Source organism: Copadichromis virginalis, linkage group LG23 (assembly GCF_057382275.1).
Source record: "Copadichromis virginalis isolate Kocher_CV1m ecotype Utaka linkage group LG23, C_Virginalis_male_GT1.1, whole genome shotgun sequence".
Taxonomy (NCBI): Eukaryota; Metazoa; Chordata; class Actinopteri; order Cichliformes; family Cichlidae; genus Copadichromis; species Copadichromis virginalis.
The window spans coordinates 50,364,755-50,389,765 of record NC_140639.1 but is presented as its reverse complement, the minus strand read 5'-3'; the positions used below and the strand labels follow the sequence as shown (position 1 = coordinate 50,389,765).

The 25,011-nt window shown below is 43.8% G+C and overlaps 2 protein-coding genes across 5 annotated transcripts in view; both read right to left on the bottom strand.

The window, feature by feature from the left end:
* The window catches only part of LOC146682070 (NACHT, LRR and PYD domains-containing protein 12-like), a 233,528-nt gene that overhangs the window by 131,948 nt on the left and 76,569 nt on the right, over positions 1–25,011 (bottom strand). The window lies entirely within an intron of this gene.
* LOC146682074 (protein NLRC3-like) lies at positions 236–24,985 on the bottom strand. 4 transcript variants are annotated; one of them, XM_085448448.1, is made up of 6 exons: positions 24,810–24,985; positions 24,382–24,481; positions 21,509–21,587; positions 19,619–21,404; positions 12,758–12,931; positions 2,474–2,715 (listed from the first exon to the last, which is right to left on the bottom strand). In XM_085448448.1, exons 1-6 carry the CDS (start codon positions 24,917–24,919, stop codon positions 2,520–2,522), a joined length of 2,445 nt encoding a protein of 814 aa, XP_085304574.1. In that variant the 5' UTR covers positions 24,920–24,985; the 3' UTR covers positions 2,474–2,519. The 4 variants fall into 4 exon arrangements, with proteins under 4 accessions (XP_085304575.1, XP_085304574.1, XP_085304572.1 ...); XM_085448449.1 differs by lacking the exons at positions 24,382–24,481; positions 24,810–24,985 and adding an exon at positions 236–431 and having other exon boundaries at positions 2,539–2,715; positions 21,509–22,090; XM_085448446.1 differs by lacking the exons at positions 2,474–2,715; positions 24,382–24,481; positions 24,810–24,985 and adding an exon at positions 15,689–15,940 and having other exon boundaries at positions 12,890–12,931; positions 21,509–22,088.

Here is a 25,011-nt window from a genome sequence, read left to right as displayed (position 1 = left end):
TTAAGGTGGAACGAAGAGTTTGAGAGTTTCACAGTGAATTTTCCAGTGGAGGATTTTTCTTCTTCTTTGAAGGTTTGAAATGCGAACATTGTTCTGCTGCAGTCAATGGACTAAACCAGAGAAGAAGAAAACAGACTTTACCATGAAGATCCTCAGTGTGGATCAGTATAATATCAGCCTGATGTCTGCAGTTTAGTGTCAGCACAACTTTCACATCATATTCATCTCAGCACAACTAAAACATGCTGACTGACCCCAGAGTTTCAAGTTTACATCCTGGACTCTCCAGGAAACCACACAGATGCTTCACTCCTGGATCCTTCAGGTTGTCGTTGTTTCTCAGGTCCAGCTCTCTCAGATGGGAGGGGTTGGACTTCAGTGCTGCTGCCAGATAATCACAGCTGATCTCTGACAAATCACAGCTCTTCAATCTGTATAAAGAATGAAAGATGTAAGTTTATTAGACAAAGTGCTTGAAATCATTCAGTGTTTCATCATCTGTTCAGAGCTGAAGAAGGTTCAGAATGTAGAAGTTTAGAAAATGGAAACTCCAAACAGCTGAAGCCAACAGGAAGCAGCTTCAAACAAACACAACAAGAGAAAAAACTCTGAATGTTTCACATTAAAGTCGTACATTTCTCATAAAAACAGGACAAAGACTTGAAAAAGTCGTGTTTTTCCTTCCAGGAACCACATGGCTTCACTTTTATAGGTGAAGTGTGAAAGAAATGGACATATTTGAAGTCCAACACCTTTTTCCAGTCACATTATTAAAGCAGACAAACTACAAGCTCATTTTCATTCCAACAAGTCATCTTCTGACCTGGACTAACAACACTGGTCTCTATGTGCAGCTGGCTGTGAGACCAGTGCTCAGGGAGCGTCTACAAAGTGCAACACTGAAAGAACATCACACACTCATTTGCTTCCAGCACTTTCACACAAACATCTACTGTCATTATTGTCACCAAACTCTGTGGATCCTTTATTGCAAATTCAAATGGGATCAAATGGTCAGACAAAAGAGGGTTATGAGGAAATATGATGAAATGTTGTGTATTAGCAGCAAGTTATTGAATCATTTTCCTCAGAAACCAAACAAAATGATTGACAAACATGTTTTTACAAACTCAGTGTTGGACTTGGATCAGCAGGATAAGCTGATGTTTAAAGGCATTCGAGTCTCGCTGTATGAGAGTCCAGTTCTTACTCAATATTTATGGATGATGTTCTTTCAGTGTTGCACTTTGTAGACGCTCCCTGAGCCTCACAGCCAGCTGCACATGGACCAGCTGACATTACCCAGCATTAGAGGCGGCTGTAAAAAATTCATGTTCCCATTTAAATGGTTTTAATTTGAATAAAACGATGTTGATTCATTCAATCCTGAATCGATGTTTAATATAAATGTATTTTGCCAGAATCTCAGGTTAAAGCTCACAAACTATTTCAACAAGCAGCAAACAGATAAAACAGTAAATGAGAGCAGCTAAACACACAAAGATGGAAACACAGAGCGTGGATCGTTCACTCGACGGCACGTACACGGACACGCCGTCGGGGCTGAAAGTGGACAGCTCACAGATCCTGAAGCTGCAGGTTTCATCTGTCTCCAACCAAAACTGAGTGAAGCAGCAGCAAAAGAAGATCCAAACTCTGCTTCACGTTTGATCAATATGCTCATGAATTCTCTCTGACTTTGGCTGTTCCTGCCTGCACAGCTCTCTCTCTCTCAGTGTACTCCAAGAACAGCTTCAAACATCTGTTTCTGCATCATTCACTGTTTATTAGCCACCAGTCTGCTGTTGTGTTCAGTGCTGTCGGCCTCTGACAGTAAAGCCTCATTTCTGCTGTTCCATGGAAACTTTTTAAAATGATGACAGATTACAAACTCTCAGCTGTGTCTGTAATCAAACCTCTGTAACTTTGCTTCACTTCAGCAGCATCAGCTCATGTTCACATGTTGCTTCATGGTTTGCTTCAGTTTTTGATCGACTGCAGAATATTTTGAAGGTTATCTGCTATAAAAAGCCAGAAGAGGAAAATCTGCTTCATGTGTTTCTGTTTGATCCTCAGTGACTTTGACACAAAGGCCTCTGCTGTGATGATCACACCTCTGATCAAGTCTCACAGTGTCACAACTGATAAATGATCAGAGTTAGAATATTTCTGACTGTCTGCTGTGTGCCGTGACCTTTGACCTGCTAAAGACAGTCAGCTGTGGATTATTCATTGTTGTGTCTGATACTTAGAACTGTGAGGAAGAAGCTACACAGTTAATCAGGGTCCCCTCTCTCTGAATCAGGAAAGGTGGGCAGGCCGCGTGTGGGCCGCGGGCCATACGTTGAGTATCACTGTTTGAAATGTGAACATTGTTCTGCTGCAGTCAATGGACTAAACCAGAGAAGAAGAAAACAGACTTTACCATGAAGATCCTCAGTGTGGATCAGTATAATATCAGCCTGATGTCTGCAGTTTAGTGTCAGCACAACTTTCACATCATATTCATCTCAGCACAACTAAAACATGCTGACTGACCCCAGAGTTTCAAGTTTACATCCTGGACTCTCCAGGAAACCACACAGATGCTTCACTCCTGGATCCTGCAGGTTGTAGTTGTAGCTCAGGTCCAGCTCTCTCAGATGGGAGGGGTTGGACTTCAGTGCTGCTGCCAGATAATCACAGCTGATCTCTGACAAACCACAGCGCTCCAATCTGTATAGAGAATGAAAGATGTAAGTTTATTAGACAAAGTGCTTGAAATCATTCAGTGTTTCATCATCTGTTCAGAGCTGAAGAAGGTTCAGAATGTAGAAGTTTAGAAAATGGAAACTCCAAACAGCTGAAGCCAACAGGAAGCAGCTTCAAACAAACACAACAAGAGAAAAAACTCTGAATGTTTCACATTAAAGTCGAACATTTCTCATAAAAACAGGACAAAGACTTGAAAAAGTCGTGTTTTTCCTTCCAGGAACCACATGGCTTCACTTTTAAAGGTGAAGTGTGACAGAAATGGACATATTTGAAGTCCAACACCTTTTTCCAGTCACATTATTAAAGCAGACAAACTACAAGCTCATTTTCATTCCAACAAGTCATCTTCTGACCTGGACTAACAACACTGGTCTCTATGTGCAGCTGGCTGTGAGACCAGTGCTCAGGGAGCGTCTACAAAGTGCAACACTGAAAGAACATCACACACTCATTTGCTTCCAGCACTTTCACACAAACATCTACTGTCATTATTGTCACCAAACTCTGTGGATCCTTTATTGCAAATTCAAATGGGATCAAATGGTCAGACAAAAGAGGGTTATGAGGAAATATGATGAAATGTTGTGTATTAGCAGCAAGTTATTGAATCTTTTTCCTCAGAAACCAAACAAAATGATTGACAAACATGTTTTTACAAACTCAGTGTTGGACTTGGATCAGCAGGATAAGCTGATGTTTAAAGGCATTTGAGTCTCGCTGTATGAGAGTCCAGTTATTACTCAATATTTATGGATGATGTTCTTTCAGTGTTGCACTTTGTTTGGCACAAAATGAAATTATTTGGCCTCTCAGATGCTTTTAGAGATTCCCAAATGACTGATGATGACATCTCTGGGGTCTGATTGATAGAAAAAAAAAATCTCTTTGAGACCTTTTGTAACTGACAAACTCTTCATCTGCTAACAACACTGAGTTGAATCTCCATGGCTGATAGTTGGAGCAGGCATCAGGAATACACATTGAAAAAACAAGAGGAGAAATCACCAGAGTCTTATAATCACATTCTGTAACTAAAGGGAGACGTTTTTCTATACAAATATATGTTTTATGGACATTAGAAAAAAAAAGAGTATTGACGTGAAGCAGGATTATGAAATCTCCATACATCAGCCAGCCCATAATTATCAAGAAAGCTCTGAATGACGCATGCTGAGTTTGGACTAAGTGTACTTTTGTGTGAACTGTGGTCCATAGCAGATAATGAGCAGTTTAGGTCTCCCTCAAAGATGATATTGTGTGATGACATATTGGGGAGCCGCGCAAAGACATTAGTGAAAAATCTGTGATCGTCCCAATTAGAGGCGTAGATATTTGCTAAGATCAAAGGAAAACCATAAACTATATTTTCTGCACTTAAAATCCTGTAATTTTCTCATAAATCGACAGTGCGGCTTATGGATGAATTCTGGTTGTGCTTACTGACCTCGAACCGATTTTATGTGCTACACGGCGCTCAGAAACCTTTCAAAAGATGTTTTGGTACGACTTTGCTCAGCTACGAGGTCGCACCGCTTGATGGATTGTTGGAGCATTACAGCTACGAGGAGCCTCGCGGAGTGATACGTACTCTGCTTCAACGTAATATTACTGTATTGAGTGTGTATAAGGACCATAAATGGCACCTGTAAGAGACACGGTTACAAAGAGGGTTTCAAACTCCAGGCTGTCAGTCACGCAGTAGAACCTGGGAACAGAGCAGCTGCTTGTTATTATGCTCAGCGTCTGTTTACATTTTGACTGCACGATTGTGAGCTTTTTGTTATGCACAAAAACAACAGTTTTCTTTTATTTATGGAGCATTATTATTTAATAAATGCTGATCATTTATTCCTGAGTAATTGTTTCATGTACATCTACGCTGTATGTTAATAAATGTGCCTGTGTGAGATTTGGGACACAGCTTTGACTAAGAACTCTCTTTTTGTTCGAACTTTCTGGCTTTAAAAATATCGAGATATATATCGTATATCGCCATCCAGCTAAAGAATATCGAGATATGAACTTTGGGTCATATTGCCCAGTCGTAATATTGCAATAGGTTGTCCGTTAAACTCAAGCGGGGCTTGGGCCCTGGCACGGCGTAGCCACACAATCCTGGTAGTAGTGACGCTCGGCTATGACGGCGTGCGGGTCACCAGCTGGCTTTCTCAGGATAGGGCTCCTGTGTGAGCGGTCGACAATAACGTCTTTATCCATACCCAGCACTTCACGTAGTAGCACGGATACGGCCGTGGAGGAGCTCGAGTCCAGGCCCTCTGGGATCCCTATGATGTGGATGTTAGCTCTCCGCTTCCTGCCTTCATCACATTTATCCTTCAGGTCAGACAGCTCCTCCTTCATACTCTCTACTGTAGACTGCAGGGTGGTCACCTCATCGCTCCACATTGACAGCCCATCCTCAGCTTCTTTCACTGTAACCTTTACTCCATCAACTTCGCCGCACGTCGCCGCCATGCTGTTAGCGATCTCATTTCTCAGTCCTTGCACGTCAGCCCTTATATTGTCAAAATCTTCTTTCAATGCATTTCTGACTTCTTCTTTTAACAGCGTACTAATGTCCTCTTTAATGGATTGAAGAAGCTCCAGTTTTAGAGCAGTAGGATCCACATCACGCGCGTCTGTTGAGTCTGCTCTTCAGCGGCCGTAGAGCTGGACGCTGCCCTTTGGCCATCATCGATACTCTCGCCCGAGATCGCAGCGGGGCTAAAATATTCACCTGCTCAGCTGTTTTTGATCAGTTTGAGCCTGTGTGGTTTGATCAGGTGGAGGAACGATGTGATGCTATAAAGACATCATCTTGTCCAAATGATGTTGTTCCAACACGTGTTTAAAAAGATTTTAAAGGTTGTCGGTTCCGACATCTTAGCGATTTTTAACAGCAGTCTTAGTTCAGGTGTTGTACAGCCTGTTTGAAACATGCTGTTGTACAGCCTGTACTAAAAACCTGATCTGGATCCTCTGTCCGCTCAAACTTCAGGCCTATTTCAAAGCTTCCCTTCCTGTCGAAGATTTTGTAAAAGATTATATTTGTTCAGCTGCAATCTGTTGTAAAGGTTTCAGTCTGGTTTTAAAGCTCTTCACAGCACTGAAACTGCACTTTGGAAAGTTCTTAATGATCTTTTATCAGCCACTGATCAGGAGACTCAGCTGTGCTTTTGGATCTGACTGCTGCCTTGACCACAGCATCTTGACCTCACCATTGGAGCATGGCGGCATCAAGGGCGCTCTATTAGACTGGTTCAGCTCTTTTATTAAATCACATTATTACATTTGGGGCTTATATTTGACGGCAATTTGAAAAACAGCTGAGCTCAGTTGTACAGCGGTCTTTCTTCAAACTGAGGCTTTTATCTAAGGTGAGATCATTTATATCTTTTAAAAACCTTGAACGGGCGATCCACGTTTTCATGACGTCCCAGCTGGATTATTGTAACTCCTTATATGTTGGAGTTAGTGGGACCTGCCTGGCAAGACTGCAGCTGGTCCAGAAAGCTGCAGCTCGTCTTCTGACACAAGCTCAAAGACATTTATCGTCCCAACAACCACATATACGCTGGTCCCTCGCTGTAACACAGTTCACCTTTGGCGGCCTCGCTGTTTCGCTGATCTTTTTTGTGCAATTTTGCATGTTTTTGTTTTTTACAGCGCATTGTGTTCTGCGTCCTGATTGGCTGTAGACCATTGTCAGCCAATCTCGTGCCGTGTCTCCTGTACAGTACAGAATGTGTTCAAATTTACAGCAGTGTGACTCTGCAGTGCTGCACTGTATGTTTGTACGTTTTGTCCCCAACAAACAACAATGATGACGAGACGTTTTGCACCTGTGGTAGCAGCCAAAGGCAGAGGAAGATGCTGACCATCATAGTTTCAACAAGGAGGCAAAAAGGTTGTAACTGTCCACAACAAGAACATCGTAAGGATGGAGTCAGCTTTGGCTTTGTGGCTCAGTGACCGCAGGAAAAAGAACATCGTGCTGGACACCAACATTATCTGCAGAAAAACTCAAAAGCTTTATGAAACTTTACCTGACAGCGAGGAGCCCAGGCCATGGACGAGTGCTCCTCACACAGAAGCTCATTTAATGCCAGCAAAGGCTGATTTGACACGTTTCAGAAACACTTTGCTTTCACTCTTTAATAATGAACTTATTTTTCTATGAAGGTTTGAACTTTGTTTAAACAAGAGAGAAAAGTGTGAAAATGTTCATGCCTGTCTGAGAAAAGTGTAGAAAGTGTGCAGTGAGGGTTTAACTGCCTTAAAACTTCTATAATACTTGTAAAACATAAAGCTGCTACTTCATTCTGAGACTTATTTTTAGAACGTAACTCGATAAACGAGCGACCGCAGTACTGTATTGTGTTTATTTTGAAAAGTCTCAACAGGATCTTCAGATTTATTTTGAAAGCTTTATCTGGAAAACACAAACACATAAGCAGGAAACAAAGAGCGTGATATGAAACGATAGACGTTTTCATATGGTCATCATATATACATCGTTCTATCGAACAGCCCCAGCTCCTGCTGTCAGTCTCTGTAAATCTGCTCTGAAAACACATTTGTATTCACTGGCTTTTAATACAGCATGAGAGTTATTTGATATTTGATGTGTGATATTAATATTAGGAGTTATTTTAATAGTTATCTTGGATTCTTGTACAGCACTGTGGTCAACGCTGCTGCTGTAATTAATGTGCTATAAACACAAACAAACTGCAGTTAAACATCCAAAACTAAAGATGTGATCGCTGCCTTTAGAAAATGTGCTGATGCACAAGATATCAGCTCCATTAAGGTGGAATGTGGCCGTGTTAGAAACATGTTGGAAGAAGTTTGAAGCTGAAACTGTGAAGCTGAGAGTGAAAGAGCTCCAGCGTCTGTCACAGGAAACTTTCTTATTTCCACACTGATGAAAGCATCAAGCTTTGATTTCCTGCTGCTTTTATTGAGTCACACTGTGAAACTGAGCCACAGCTGAACCAGCATCCCTGTACAGCAGACACTTACAGCGCTTGGCTGCTTCCATTGGACCCTCTGCACAGAGCTTCAGTTTCCTCTTCTGGTCCCAAAGTGCAGAACAACAAGGTTTCAAACAGCTTCGTTCCAGCAGCATCAGCCACAGACATGCAGAGAGAATCCTTTGGTTGTGTTGTGTGTTTGCATATCTGCTGTGTTGCTTTGTGAGGATGGATCATCTCCTGCAGCTCCAGATAAACAAGCTGGACCTGAACCTGGTAGCTTCACTTAGAAGACACTTGTGACGGGAACGTGTGAGAAGTTTTGTGCAGACAAGTGTGGATTTAGAGTGTGGGACGAGCTCTCCACAGTCTTTGTGGAGATCCACATTCTGCATACTGCCTGTGAGAAGCTGCAGACATTTGTCCTCCAAATCCACTGAGCAGCTGCTCGTGGTGGTATTAGCTTCATGTGTGCGTGTTAGCATGAAGCCTCGGTCACACTCTGCTGTGGACACGGTCACGGACAGCTGGACGCCTGATGGACGAGTCGTCCTTCCTGTTAAACTTCTTTGAGCATGAGAATAGCATGAGAAGCTCAGTGGACACTGTTCAGGGTTTTAACTCTCGCTTTCACTTCAGCTTCACCAACAACAGCACAAGCAGAGCAGCCCACTGCCTGCATGGCTGGGACAGCGTCCCCTGGTGACTGTAAACCACTACAACATGTAGACGGCCGTCTGCAGGCTGGATGTAGCACCACCGCAGAGACGTGCTGCAGCTCTGTTTAGTTACCCAGCTGACAGCAGAGGCTGTAGTTTACTGTTACCAACATGGAAAACTGAAGCTTCACCAGCTGGAGCTACAGAGCTGGAGAACAAAGGAGACTGAGAGGCCAGAATGATGTGGGAGGAAACATCAAGAGCCTGTTTGAAAGGAGACACATGTGGATGCTGTGCCAGTCTGTGGTCTGTCAGAAGTCAGCTGAGTCACACTGCAAGAAGCTGCAGAATCTCAGAGGAGGAGATTTGGAAGTGTTTGTGGGACAAACTGGACTCAAAGAAAGAAGATGTTTGTGAAGTCTTTGGTGGAGGTGAGCAGTGTGAAGCAGAACACATGCAGATGAATCAGGAGGTCAGCATCAGTGTCTCCTTGTGGTGGACGGTAAAAGAATCAGAGCCAACGCTCCCGTCCACCCTCGGCATGAAGCAGTGCTGTTTCTGAAACAGGAGGACAAGTCCAGAGAAGACAGAGTAAGCAAAGATGAGGGTGGGACAGGACAGCAGGACTTCCTTCAGACCTGCAGCTCCATCACACTGCTGTAGCTCCTCTTCATCACACATGTACCTGCAGCCTGTCTTCAAGTCCAGGAGTCACCTCCACACAGTGTAGAAGCCTCCTGTGCAGACCATGGAGTCCAGCCTCTGTCAGGGAAGTCGGCACTAAAGCCTGAAAGACTTCAATCTGTCTCTGCTTCACCCGAGTAAGACCAGCACCGTACTTGTTGTGCATTCAAGGGGGGAACATCAGCGCTGCATCGTGGGAACAACACCGCAGGAACAAAGACACAGCACGGCCGATGAAGGACGAGGACAAAGGAAAGGTGAGTGAGAAGACCTGGTGGTGTGGACGGACCTGCAGGGGCTCCAAGACTGAGGAGCAGAGACGTCCATGTACCAGCTGAGGATGCTGCAGTGATCCAGGGAGCTCGGTCCAATCTGAGGCCGTGTGAACTACGTGGACCACAGTTTCTTCACAGACTTCAGCCACGTGAACATCTGGAGATCCAACAGTGCACGAGCTGTGAGCCATCAGCTGTTTCTCTCATCAGCTGCTGTAATGAGAGCTGCTGGAATCATCTCGAGCAGCAGGAAATCACTGATGTTGTTTCTAACCAAAGATATGGGACTGAGCTCCGCTGAGCTCCTTCTACTTTCATCCAGATAGAAACTGCTACAGTCTGCTGATTATTGCTTTGCCTCCATCACACGAGCTCTTTATCCTGTTCTTCACTCTCATTGGTTCTTTGTCTGCTTGTTTTTACAACAGTAGTCTTCTGATTGGTCAAAGGAGACAATCAGCTGTGACTAAATGTAGCTCCTACAGCAGTGATGGGAATAACTACTGAAGCTAATCCAGTATCAAAGCTCAGGAATCAGCAGCTCCCACCTCGTTTTCTTTCAACAACTATTTTTAGCTGCTGTGTTTTTGTGTTTCTGCAGACCTCAGACATCCTGCTGCTCTGGACAGCTTTTTCATTCTTTTTTATCATTCTTTTGCTTTTCTTTTATTATTATGTTATATGTATTAATATGTGAAACACTTATTCTTTGTGTTTTTGCTTTGCTCCTGTCAAACTGCTTTAATAAAATCTGCTGCAGTCTAAACTGTGGACGTTCCCTTTTTAACCCTTTGTGAAACAATAAAGGTTTAAATCTGAGTATTCATCTATGTTAGTGTTTAATGGGTCTAATAGGACGCTTTTAGGGGGTGGGTTTTTATAATCGATTTATCGATTAAAATAGATTCTGGCTTGGATAACGTGATATTGATTAATTAAAATCCTGAATCAATTTTTTAATATTAATTTATTTTGCCCGAAATTTCAGAATTTCAGGTTAAACCTCACAAAACTTTAACAACCACCAAACAGCTGAAACAGTAAATGAGAGCAGGAACACGGATTCTGCACAAAGACTTAAACACACAGCGCGACCCGCGAATCAGAATCAGTGAGATGTCGCTTTTCTCACCCGATGACACGGACACGGTCGGGGTTGAAAGCCGACAGCTCGCTGATTCTGATGTTTCGGCGGCTCCGAGCTTTGTGTTTAACCTGTTTGAACCTGCTTAGCTATACCATACCGTCACTGCCATTATATTATGCTGCTATTCATACTGTCATTATAGTAATGCTGCTATCCTGCATATATCTTACTTACTATTGTTTGAATACCTGAGATTGTTTTATTGTACTTTTTATATTTTACATTTATATTTATTATTGAAACTTGCACCAAGGGAGTGGCACTCCAATTTCGTTGTACTCTGTACAATGACAATAAAGGCTATTCTATTCTATTCTATTACGTCCTTTTTACACTGATTCTAAAGCTGTTAGTTTTATCTCTCTCCAAACAATATTGACTGAACCAGCAGCAAAAGAAGATCCAAACTACGCTTCACATAAACATCGTCATGAACTCACTCTGACTTTTGCTGTTTGTTTCCACCAGGATAAAATCACACGTCATGCACAGCTCTCTCTCTCTCTCTCTCTCTCTCTCTGTACTTCAAGAACAGTTTCCCGTCTAAAAATCTGTTTTCTGCATTATTCGCTTGCTTGTTACGCACAAGTCTACCGTTGTTTACAGGCTGTCGGCCGCTGTTTTTTTTCCTTTTACTTACTTTCGAAAAGAAAGCCTCATTTCTGCCGTTCAATACTGAACAAATTTAAACTTTTTAAAATTATGCAAAACTGCAAAACGCTGTGTTTGTAATAAAAACGGTGTAACTTTGCTCTGCTTCACTTCAGCAGCATCAGGTAATGTTTATGTGTTTTTGATCTACTGCAGAATATTTTTATAAAATCCCAGGAAAATCAGCTTCATGTTTTTCTGTGTTTTATCTTCAGCTACTTTGACACAAAGGCCTCTGCTGTGATGCTCACACCTTTGATAAAGTCGCGAAAGTGCCAGCTTCCCTTTTATAGATACAAAAATATGTAAATATACTGATCTGAATTATAATATTTCTGACTGTCTGAGGCAACATTTCCCAGATTCCAATCGAATTGAATCGAATCGATTCTAGAAATCAGTGACGATACCCAGCCCTACTTTGAAATGTGTTACACAAAAATAAGCAAAGTTTCTCGTTGTTCAGGCAGAATCGAGCGTTGAAGAATGAATTCACACGTCAATAAACATTTTCATCAGCACAAGCAGGACAATGAAAGCAGGAAATACCCCAAACTGCTATTTCTCATTCTACAACTTCAACAACTGCACATGAATTATACTTCATACACAGACCCACAGTCTCTGATTGCTCTGAAATCTCACTGACAGCCAATAGAAATAAAGAAAAGTCCAGACTGACAGTCTCTGTGGGGTTAGGCAGTGAACTGCTCACGCTGCGTTCAAGTGCATCACAAACTATTGGAATTGGATCCAACTTTGTGAAGCAGATTTCTTCTCAGCTGCTGTTTTGAACATTTCCTCATGAACTGTATTAAACTCTGTAAATGAACTGAGAACTATTTCTACATTTGAAACTATGGATTCATTTTCCCGTTCACTTCTGTACGTTAGTGTATAAATGAATGTTAGACTGGGCTCCATGGAAACACTTGGACTGGTCTCAGCTGCCTTCTTTCTGTAGTCCTTTCTCTTCTCCAGCTTCTGTTTGAAATCCTCTCACAGAGCCTGAAACCTGCTTTGCTGTCATGTTTGGGCCTGTGTTCCTCTGCTTTAACACAAACCTCACCACAGCAGCTGTGTGGGTCGTCTCTGTAGCAGCCAGATCAGCTTCTGATACATGAACATCATCACAGCGCCTAACTTCACCTTTATTAGCTTTGACATTCATGTCTTTCTTTTCTCTGTCTGTTTCCACACAAGCTCAAAGTCTCTGCAGCCTGTTTTTATCTGCTATCATCAGATCTCCAACAGCCTCATTCACATCCCTCACACACTCTACAGCCTCACCAGTACTGACTTCATCTTCACTGACTGATGGAGCACACCATGAACCTGTGGAGGCTGAAAAGCTGTCCTGACAAACATCTCCCCGTCACCACTGCACTTCTGTCAGCCTTTAAATGAACGCTGCTCAAGTCTGTAACTTCTATTTGGAGCCAAGAGGAAAAACTGTTGTTCAGTCGTTTGGAAAGACACAACATTTCTGAAAGCACTCAAAGACACATTTCTCTTCAGACACATCCTGAACATTTAGGAACTAAAGAACGTTTCAAATATCAAAGATCTGAAATATAGAAACACAAGAACAGCTGCAGTCAGTGAACTCACCTCAGAGTCTCCAGTCGACAGTTTGGACTCTCCAGTCCAGCACACAGAAGCTTCACTGCTGAATCCTGCAGCTTGTTCTCACTCATCTCCAGCTCTGTCAGATGGGAGGGGATGGACTTCAGAGCCAAGGCCACAACTTCACAATGAGTCCCTGAGAGTCGACACCGAGTCAGTCTGAGATTACAGAAAATATAAAATGTGTTATTATAAAAGCAGAAAGTCTGCATTATAAACACAGACTGAATGTATATGAAGACAAAACAGAGTGAGGTCATAATCTGATGAACATCTGCTCTTCACATCTGTGCTTCAGCTCCTCTTACTGTGTTTGACATGACACAACGATTGAGTCTCTCTCAGACCTGCAGACTTTTAATGAGAATCTTTGTTTGGCTTTAATCTGCAGATGAAGGAGGAAGATGGTGTCACATTTAGGCTTCCATAATGTCCACAGTCTGTCAGTGAGATCTGATCCAGAGTCAGAGTGAAGACACACATTTGGACTGTTTCCTGTCTTGAATCCAGAACATTTTGAATGAGCTCAGGTCAGTGAAGAGTTCCAGCTGGAAAGACGATCTCTGTTTGCTACCTGCTGCTGTCAGGTACGACTGTTCACGTCCACACTCAGGAAAAATCTGCTGACTGTCACCAAACGGAGCAGAAATCTCATCACTGGACAATAATGATGAATGAACTCAGAGCTGCTGATATCACATCTGATTTCAGGGGAACTAAACACAGAAATGATTGGCTCATTTTAGCTTTCTGAGCCATTAGTCTGCAGGTTTATCACTAGTTGGCAGAAACAGACTTGTATTAATGTTCAGCGCTTCAGTGTTTATGACTCCAGATCCAGGTGACAGCAAGTCAAAATGATGTTACCTGTCTGTGTCCAGCAGCAGCCTTTGAATATTGTTATAAACTCACATGGATCAGTTTGTCTTTGATTGGTTTGTAAAGTTCAAATTCATTTATATTCATCAACTCTAAATGAAAAATGTTTTTCTTCTTCTATGTTTATTATTAGAGTAACAAATTCTTATAGTTTCCTGTTGTTGAGAATTTCAGTGTAAAACCACTCGGACCTGTGCATCACTGCACACTGTGAAAGTATTACTGCAGTTTAATCTATAATCCTAATCAGTGTGTTTACTGGACTGTAGTCAGACCTCCGTTATACCAAAGGAAACACTGAACGTCTTCAAAGTCACAATAAATTTATACTAAATGCTAATAAATACTGGAGTGTTAGAAAAGATGCTTCCAGCGTGTTTGTCTTTGATAGGGTTTATTCTGTTCGTCTACAGTCTGACCACTTGGGGGCGCTTTTGTCTCTTTTGCTCTGAGCCTTGGGTTTATTCAAACTGATTTTAATAAACTATTTTCTGCAAGTTGAAGCTTCATCTCCATCTCCAGTGGTTGTTGCATATTTTATGACTATATTAGTAACAGTCAGAGAGTTTAGAGTAAATTAGATCTTCACGTTTGATTTTTGACACAACATAAATGGTGAGCCAGTGTCAGAGGAAGTGACAGCATCCACCGAGGACCGGGGGGAGTGGGAGGACTGGGGGACCAGGCCAACAAAAAGGTGATCACTGATACAGGTCAGCAAACATTTGCTCATTTGGTGTCTTAGAGCAGACTCCGCCCAGCTTTGTCGTCCATGGTTGCTCTTTCAAAGGAATCTAGTAACATATTATTTTACTTAATGATCTACTGACACCACTGACTATGCAGGACAACCCCACGTCTGGAGCCAGTGCACATGTGCACAGTCTGTAAATTTATCCAAGTCACACAAGCATTTTGAAATAAGTCCTAATCAGTCCAAGAAAAACAGTCTTGAAGGGTCTGGATGGACTCGCTGACCACACCAGAACCAGCACTGAGGTTTAGTTCTCTTTAAGACAGATTTCATGATGGGAACCAAATAAAACACATTTCAGTCAAACATGCCACAGAGAGCTCCACAGAAAGATTTATTAGGTTCCTTGATGGAGCCATAACAAACGTCAGCGAGCGACCTCCCAACTGTACATTGATTAAAATGACAAAATAAACTGGGAGCGTCTGGTGTGACGTTACTGTGGTCTGAGTGGCGACTTCCACATTCGCCCTCAGTTGAACGTACACATCAGTAACAAGGATCTGTGGAAACTCTCTTGGTAAGTAAAAAGGATGCAGGGAGGCGGATCGAAGTTCAATCTCAGCCGTGATTCCCTCACCACCACTTTATCACCAGCTCTCATTATTTTAAAGACAGAGACCCTCACACTGGGCTTCACTAGTTACTGCTGGGTCTCTGTTATACAGAAGGCCCATGCCACATTAAGGAAAAAATAATGTCCTTAATTTCAACATTAAAGGTGAAAATGACTTTGAGAATAAAGAAGAAATGTGGAGATTTGCTGTTTCAGGACAAAGTGCCACAGCTGCTGTACTCTCTGAGTCAGTGAAACTTCAGCAGTGGTGTTAGCTAAAGAAGGGAAATGATTCCTGTTACACATCCATGTGTTATATAAACACAGTGTGGTGAAAAGTATAAAGATGCTCAAAGGATGGTGCAGAAAGCTGAAAAACACAAATCTGGAAGATTTGTACAAAATCAAATGTCTTGTAATGGACGGATGCGAGGTTATCGATGGTTCCACCTTCATACAATAAAGAGGATGGATGCTGCAAAACTGGATGATGAAATATTGGTTCAGCACTTTGTTTGAAAGCGCTTTAGAAATAAAGTTATTATCATAAGACGGTGGATCACTTTGTTTCACTAACTCATCTAAACAAAGCGTTTTGTAGAGGGGACAGCAAACCTGGCAGTTTGTCTTGAAACATCAAATCTCCACATTTCAACTTTTTTCTCCAAATACAATTTTGACTTTAACCTCGACTTTATCTTAAAATGATCGGGAATATTTTTCTTACCGTGGTCCTAAAACTTGGCCTTACTCCGTTTCCATCGAAGCAATAAGGTCAGCTTTCTTGTGCTCCACGGTAAACCTGTTCACCGTGGAGAAATCACGCTGAAGAACTCGGCAAGTAAGGCCCCTGTGAGCTCCACATCTCCAGCGTCGGGTCCCAAAAGAATAAAAGTGACTCTCGACTATACTGGCGAACCTGAAGATCTCCACAGAGCTCTCACTAAGTGGCAAGTCAGCATCCAGGTGAGGAGGATGGCTGTGAAACCAAAACGAGCCAGAATGACTCAACAATCCACTTTAAGAAAAACAAACACACAAATCACTCTGGCCCACTCACTGCTGCTACACGTCACCAGAATCAGAATCAGAATCAGAATGGGTTTATTGCCAGATGTTGAGGTTTACAACATTAGGAAATTGCTGCGGTGCTTCAGTGCAGACAATAAGAATTAAAGTGCTATGTAGAAAGAAAGATATGTGCATGAGATATACATGAGATATATACATGAGAATAAGAATTATGAGTGCTACGTAGAAAGATATATACATGAGTGCAGGTGGTGATCAGTGCCAGACATGAAATGATGCAGTGACACAGCATAGGGTCATGTGTTCGTGGCGGGGACAGTCATGTGGTTATTGTTCATGTGTCCAACAGCAGAGGGGAAGAAACTGTTCTTGTGGCGAGAGGTTCTGGTGCGAATGGACCGGAGCCTCCTGCCTGAGGGGAGCAGGTCAAACAGACTGTGACCAGGGTGAGAAGGGTCAGCTGAGATCCGAGCTGCACGCCCCAGTGTCCTGGAGGTGTATAGGTCCTGCAGAGATGGGAGTCTGCAGCCAATCACCTTCTCAGCAGAGCGCACAACACGCTGCAGTCTCTGTTTGTCCCTGATAGTGGCTCCAGCGTACCACACGGTGATGGAGGAGGTGAGGATGGACTCGATGATTGCAGTGTAGAATTGCATCATCGTCCGTGTTGGCAGGTTGAATTTCTTCAGCTGCCTCAGGAAGTACATCCTCTGCTGGGCTTTCTTAATGACGGAGGTGATGGTGGGCTCCCACTTCAGGTCCTGGGTGATGGTGGTACCCAGGAAGCGGAATGAGTCCACAGAGGTGATGGGGGTGTCAGTCAGGATGATGGGGGGGAGTGGGGCTGTGTGCTTCCTGAAGTCCACAATAATCTCCACTGTCTTCTGGGCATTCAGCACCAGGTTGTTGTGGCTGCACCAAGACACCAGACGTTCAACCTCCCTCCTGTAGGCAGACTCATCCCCGTCAGAGATGAGCCCAATGACGGTGGTGTCATCTGCGAACTTGATTAGCTTGACAGACTGGTGGGTGGAGGTGCAGCAGTTGGTGTACAGGGAGAAGAGCAGAGGAGAAAGAACACAGCCCTGAGGGGAGCCGGTGCTGATGGTCCGGGAGTCCGAGACATTCTTTCCCAGCCTCACGTGCTGCTTCCTGTCCGTCAGGAAGTCAGTGATCCACCGGCAGATGGGATCAGGCACATTCATCTGGGAAAGCTTGCCTCGGAGATGGTCTGGAAGGATGGTGTTGAAGGCAGAGCTGAAGTCCACAAACAGGATCCTGGCGTAGGTTCCTGGGGAGTCCAGATGCTGCAGGATGAAGTGTAGGGCCATGTTGATGGCGTCGTCTACAGACCTGTTGGCTCTATATGCAAACTGCAGGGGGTCCAGGAGGGGGGCCGTGAGGGTCTTGAGATGGGAGAGAACTAGGCGCTCAAATGACTTCATGACCACAGATGTCAGAGCCACGGGTCTGTAGTCATTTAGTCCAGTGATCCTAGGTTTCTTGGGGACAGGGATTATGGTAGAGGACTTGAAGCAGGCAGGCACATGACATGCCTGCAGTGAGGAGTTGAAGATGCCAGAAAACACTGGGGCCAGCTCGTTTGCACAGTGTCTGAGGGTGGCAGGAGACACACCGTCTGGGCCGGGAGCTTTCCGAGCATTCAGACTCCTAAACTGCTTCCTCACATCTGCTTCATGAATATGAAGAGTTGTGGTCGGAGGAGGTGGTGTGAAATCCTCTTTTGTGTGGGGTGAGGGGGCGGGTGTTGCAGGTAAACAGTTTGAAGGTGGTGATGGCTCTATGGAGGGGGGAGAGGTGGGGGAATGAGTGTCCAAAGTGCCTCTATTGTTGGGGTCGTTGGAGGTGTGAAGGCTGCCTGATGGCTCGTCAAAACGACAGTAGAAGTCGTTGAGGGTGTTGGCCAAGAGCAAGTCGTCAGTGGAGTGGGGGGTTTTAGGCTTGTAGTTTGTAATATTCCTAAAACCTTTCCACACAGAGGCCGAGTCATTCTCTGAGATCTGCTGCTGCATCTTCTCAGAGTGCTGATGTTTGGCAATGTCCACTTCCTTAGTGAACCTGTACTTGGCCTCTCTGTAGCAGTCCCTGTCTCCGCTTCTGAACGCCTTACTCTTTTCCAGCCACAGCTTTTTGAGTTTAGGAGTAAACCAGGGTTTGTCATTGTTATAACTCACCCTGGTGCGTGATGGCACAATGCTGTCCTCACAGAAGTGGATATAGGAGGTGACAGTGTCCGTAAACTCGTCCAAGCTGTTAGAAGCAGCCTTCATTGTGTCCCAGTCTGTGGTCTCCAAACACGTGCGAAGCTCCTCCACAGCCTCGTTGCTCCACAGTTTTTTGGTCCTCACGACAGGTTTGGAGAGCTTCAGCCTCTGTCTGTACGCGGGGATTAGGTGGATCATGACGTGGTCAGAAAGTCCGAGTGAAGCGCGCGGCACCGCGCGATAGGCCCCGCTGATCGTGCTGTAGCAGTGATCCAATGTCCTCTCCTCTCTGGTCGGGCATTTAATATACTGCTTGTATTTCGGAAGCTCATGGCTCAGATTGGCTTTGTTAAAGTCCCCAAGAGCAATGATGAGAGAGACCAACCACCAGGGATGATGATGATGATGCTGGCATCAAGTAATCAAAGCTCAGCTTCTCGTCTGGTGATGATTTCTGATCATTTCTATGATGATCGTACCAAATAATGCAGATACGACGTGATCACGCCCAACACTCTGCCAACGGGCACAGACTGACCTCTTCCTGCTGTGAGTCGTCCCTGTCAGAGCCTCGTCCTTGTGACTTGGTGATGCTGTGGTGTGTTCGTGACCTCACACGCTGTTTGTGTGCCTTTTGTTATAAAGGGGTGGAGTCACGAGTGGTGACGGTTTAAAAATAATGACCTGCAGTGACCTTTGACTCTAATTTTGGATGTATGCTGGCACACTGCTGTCCATCTCAGCTCTTTAGTACAGAGGAAAGAAAAACTAAAGAACTGAAGCACATATGCTGATGGTGATGATGTCACAGATAATGTGATTGTTCACACGTTCAATAATTAGTTGGAAAAATTAAGAAAGTGCAATCAGAGCCCAGATAAAGACAATAACATCAGACAGAAAGAGCAGTGATCAGAAGCACAAACAGAGGCTGCTTTGGACCATCTTCACTGTTTCACACAGTTTCACTTTACTACAAACACGTTCTTTGTAAAGTCTCACTTCAGTCTTCTCTCCTAAGGAGCAATGCTAACAGACCAACAGCAGCACAGACATGAGCAACAGTCTCATTACTGTCTGCTGCACCGTGTTAACACGACCAGGCGGAAACAGCACACAGATAAAACATGTCAGACTGCAAACTCAGCGTAAGACTAAAAACCGACGACGTGGTGAAAAGCTCACAGTTACACACCCACATACATGTGAAGGTGCACTCTCCTACCAAGGTCTCTGCCAGAATAATACAAATGTAGTGTTCTGATAAAAAACAAAACATTTTTAAAAGCATGAAAACAACTCTTCACTGTGAACACAAAATAAAGCAGAATTTATTACTGTGTGACTGAGTAACTAAACTATCACTAATTGATAATATTAATGATCACATCTGGACTCACCGAGCCTTTCTGAAGTTCCTCACAGCTGCAATCAGTCGACGTCGTCCCTCTGCTGATGTTTTGTACTTCTGCAGGTCAAACTCATCCAGAACCTCCTCTGACATCTGCAGCATGAAGGCCAGAGCTGAGCAGTGGATCTCAGAGAGTTCCTTTGATTTGTTCTCTGACTTCAGGAACTCTTGGATCTCCTGAGATAATAAGATGTCGTTCATCTCCATCAGACAGTGGAAGATGTTGATGCTTCTGTCAGGAGAGGATTTTGTCTTCCTTCCTTTTAGATTCTTGATGACTCTCTGGATGGTTTCTGGACTGTTCTCTGTCTGACCCAGCAGACCTCCTAAGAGTCTCTGGTTGGACTCCAGACAGAGGCCATGAAGGAAGCGAACAAACAGGTCCAGACGACCATTTTTACTCCTGAAGGATTTTGTTAGTGTTTCCATCAAAAAATCATCCAGAGATGACTCTCTGTATTTTTTTCCCAAGAAGTTCTTCAGCACCTCTGACTTCCTGTTGGTGAAACAGTGGAACATGTAGACTGCAGCCAGAAACTCCTGGATGCTCAGATGAACAAAGCAGTAGACTGGTTTCTGGAAGATCACACACTCTCTTTTGAAGATCTCTGTACAAACTCCTGAGTACACCGAGGCCTCTGTCACATCCAGACCACACTGCTCCAGGTCTTCTTGGTAGAACATGATGTTTCCTTTCTCCAGATGTTCAAACGCCAGCCTCCCCAGCTTCAGAAGAACTTCCCTGTCAGCCTCCGTCAGCTCCTGTGGACTCGTCTCATGTCCCTCGTGGTACTTGTTCTTCTTCCTCTTTGTCTGAACCAGCAGGAAGTGTGAGTACATGTCAGTCAGGGTCTTGGGCAGCTCTCCTCTCTGCTCTGTAGTCAACATGTGCTCCAGAACTGTAGCAGTGATCCAGCAGAAGACTGGGATTCTACACATGATGTGGAGGCTCCTGGATGTCTTCATGTGGGAGATGATTCTGCTGGACAGCTCTTCATCACTGAATCTCCTCCTGAAGTACTCCTCTTTCTGGGCGTCAGTGAAGCCTCGTACTTCTGTTAGCCTGTCAACACATGTAGGAGGGATCTGATTGGCTGCTGCAGGTCGGGAAGTTATCCAGACGAGAGCCGAGGGAAGCAGATTCCCCTGGATGAGGTTTGTCAGCAGCTGGCTGACTGATGACTTCTGTGTGACATCAGACAGCAGCTTCCTGTTGGTGAAATCCAATGAAAGTCTGCTTTCATCCAGGCCGTCAAAGATGAACAAAAGCTGAGAGACAGCCAGCTTCTCTGCTGTGACCTTCTGTAATGTTGGATGGAAAACATGGAGCAGCTCCAGAAGACTGTACTGCTCCTCTCTGATCAGGTTCAGCTCCCTGAATGAAAGCAGAACCACCACACTGACATGTTGGTTCTCCAAGCCCTCTGCCCAGTCCAGAGTGAACTTCTGCACTGAGAAGGTTTTTCCAACACCAGCCACGCCGTTGGTCAGAACCACTCTGATGGGTCTCTGTTGGTCAGGTAAGGCTTTAAAGATGTCCTGGCACCTGATTGGAGTGTCATGGAGGGCGTCCATCTTGGAAGCTGTCTCCAGCTGCCTCACCTCATGTTGGCTATGAACCTCTTCACTCTGTCCCTCTGTGATGTAGAGCTCAGTGTAGATCCTGTTGAGGAGGGTTCTACTTCCTGTTTCATCACTTCCTTCAGTCACACGTTCACATCTCCTCCTCATACTGATCTTATGTTCATCTAAAACCTCCTGCAGACCAACATCTGCTGAAAGAAAGAAAAACAGAAAGAAAACTCTTCAATGTCTGAACAACAACAAGAAGTCCAGTTTTCAGAAATGAGTCCATCAGCAGACAGATGTTCAGTCTTACTTTGTACACAGCTGCTCTGACTGGCTGTCTGCAGTCCAGCTCTGCTTCTGGATCTTTCTCCACACTGGGGACAGGACCAGTCTCCTGATGAAGCAGACTGGTCCCAGTATGAGGAGATGCACTGTCTGCAGAACCAGTGTCCACAGCTGGTAGAGACTGGATCCTTCAGGACGTCCTGACACAAAGCACAGCAGGACAGCTGCTCCTCCTCACAGACACCACTCCTCTTCCTCTTCCTCCCTCTGTGAACACATTTCTTTATCACTAAAATCATTGACTGTCAGTGACAAACATCCAGATTTGATGACACTGTGCAGAAGCTCTGATGGTCACAGAGAAAAGTCAAAGTGGAGAAACTTGTGTTTGAGTTCAGAATCCAAGTTTCCTTTGCTGTTCCTGCCTGTCTTATTAAACACAGAGTGATCAGCCTACAAACTCCACAGTAAAAGCCTTCATCACAGAGCTGATTATGTCCTTCACTGGATGTACTGGAAGTTTGGGATCCATCACTCTGAACTGACCTTTGACCTCCTCTAAAAACTGTGGTGGAGCAGCGGTGTCACATTCAGAGCTTTCAGCTTTATTTTGAAAGAGTTCAGTCAGCAGGAAGTGAACTTCTGGGTTCTGATTTTCTTTCTATTGTTTTACAGAAGTGAAGAAGAAGAACTAAAAGCTTTGAAATGATCTGAGTGATATTTTTGAACATTGCCACCAAATTGAGTTCAGCCTCCAGCAGTAACTTTGTTTCATGATGCCTCCCTGATGATGTGATGTTTGATTACAAACCTGTTTATGTGTTAGACATTAATCACATGAACACAGGCAGAAAAAAGAAGCCAATGAAACAAATGACAGAAACGTGTTCATTCACTGCCATGATCCATATTTGATATGTACAGATGTTTGTAAAGAACACGTGTGCAGCGCTTTGTTCTGAGTATCTGCTGTCAGCACACAGTGCAGCAATAACTACAACCACACGTTTCTGTAGATCCTGAACATCAGCCTGGAGGAATCTGACCTCAGGTCTGCACACAGAGGAGCTTCACCTCTGGGATGATGCTGGCTTCAGCTCCTTCTACAATCAGGCAGAAGCTTCTGCACCATCAGGACACAAACAGAGAGGAGCTTCTATCCTCAGACCATCCAAGTCCTAAATCAGAACATGCTCCCCTCATAGCATCACCATCAGGGTTTAAACAGGACCTTACATCATGTTCTTGTCTCACTGTCATATTTCAGATCATACCTGATTCATTATGACGTCACACGCTGCTACACTGATCCTGCTGCTTCATTACTGCTGATATTACTCTGCTCACTCTGTTCAGTTACTCTGTTTACATCACTTTGCTCATTTGCTTTGTTCTGCTTGCACTGCTCTGTCAGTACATGCTGTGCTAATGTGGCACAAAGCACTTTAACATTACATCTGTACAATGTTTCATTATTTCATTTAATGATTGTTTCTAATGTTTTGTCCAGTCACAGGAGCAGCTCAGCACATTTCACTGTGTTGTACGTGTATGACGATGCCTGTGACAAATAAACAGCCTCGGACTCTTCAATCTTCTGCATTTCTTTGGAGATCAGCTCAGTGGCCTGTTGAGACCATCTTTCTATTTCTGATGACTCAGTTCAGATTATTATCCTGATACTTTCTTTTAAAATGTGATGAAATCATTTATCTGATGTTCTGACACAAATACACCAAAACAATCCCAAACAGCACAAACCACCACGTTACACACAGTGTAATAAAAATACAGGCAACTACAAATAAAAACACTTTAAAAATATAAACTAAAATTACAAAGTGGTCACAGAATTTCAAACACCCGTAAATGAGTCAGCAGCTCTCTTACATGGTCAGCTGAGCTCCATGATTGAAGAACATTGTTGCTGCAGGTTCATCACTGAACTGTGGAGGAACTTTTTCTTTGGACCGGTCACTCCTCACAGACACACAGCTGGATGCTGGAGACTGTGACCTCTGACCTCTGCAAACACAAACACATCACATGAATTACTGATTAATCTCTCTTTAAACTCTTTTAAGCAGCTGCAAACACACAAACTGGATGATGTGATGGTTTCTGTCAGTAATAGTTGTCTCAGATTAGAGTACAGACGGCTGCAGAGACGTTCACAGCAACAGAGAAGAAATCATTACCTTGGATTGCATTACTACTACGATTGATACTAGCATTATCGTACCCGGACCACCATTAGGAATCATTTATGATGTCACTGGTAGAACACATTTATAGAAACAACCTTTGAACTCTGAGTCAGCAGCTCTCTTACATGGTCAGCTGAGCTCCATGATTGAAGTTCACTGTTGCTGCAGGTTCATGACTGAAATATGGAGGATATATTTCTTTGGACCAGTCACTCCTCACAGACACACAGCTGGATGCTGGAGACTGTGACCTCTGACCTCTGCAAACACAACCACATTGCATTCATTTCACATCAATTAGTACACCACAAAAGGCATGCAAGAAACACAGTATGAAGGCAAACTTCTGGCTTCAATAACATTCAACAGGTCAGGTGGAAACTTTTCTCAGATTTGATTCATGTTTTTATAGAACGATCCAGCTAAAAAAAATATACCATTAGGTCAGGGGTCAGCAACCTTCAGGACCCAAAGAGCCATTTCCACGCAAAAGAAAACACTGGGAGCCACAAATACTTTTTGACGTCTAGAATGAAGATAACACTGTATATACTGTTTTTTACCTTTATGCTTTGTGTGAACAACTAAGGTGTGTTGCTTATGAAATCCATGAAGTGCTACAGAGAAAATTACATGTTATTTATGTAATAACCTCTTACATGGTCGGCTGAGCTCCATGATTGAAGAACATTGTTGGTGCAGGTTCATGACTGAAGTGTGGAGGATTTTCTCTGGACCAGTCACTCCTCACAGACACACAGCTGGATGCTGGAGACTGTGACCTCTGACCTCTGCAAACACAAACATCAATAACTGATCAGTTCTCTCTGACAGCCATATGATCAGCTGATCCCTCTGTGATATTGTGTCTGCCTCATAACGCTGACAGGTCAGCCAATCATCAGCGGTTTTTTCTGTCTCTGAATGAACTCAGTTTGTTCTCAGCTCTTCTCTCTGATTCTGCTGCACTGACTTCACTTAAACTTACAGAGTTCAGATCTTAGCAAGAAAACAAGTCAATAAAAATCAAACTCAGATCAAACAGTTTGAACCAATCACAGATCAATGATTCTGTCATGGTTATGTTGAAATGACTAATAAAGTTAGTAGTGTTCTTACATTATTGCTGCAGGTCCATGACTGTAAGGTGGAGGTGTTTGTGTAACCCCGTCACTCCTCACAGACATACAGCTGGATGCTGCAGATGCTGCTCCGTCCTCTTCCTCCATCTTCTTGATGTCAGGGTGGAGTTAGTCTGAGAGGTAAACACACACACTCAGAGGTGCTGTTGTACTGGAAGCATCACACTGACGACTTTCTA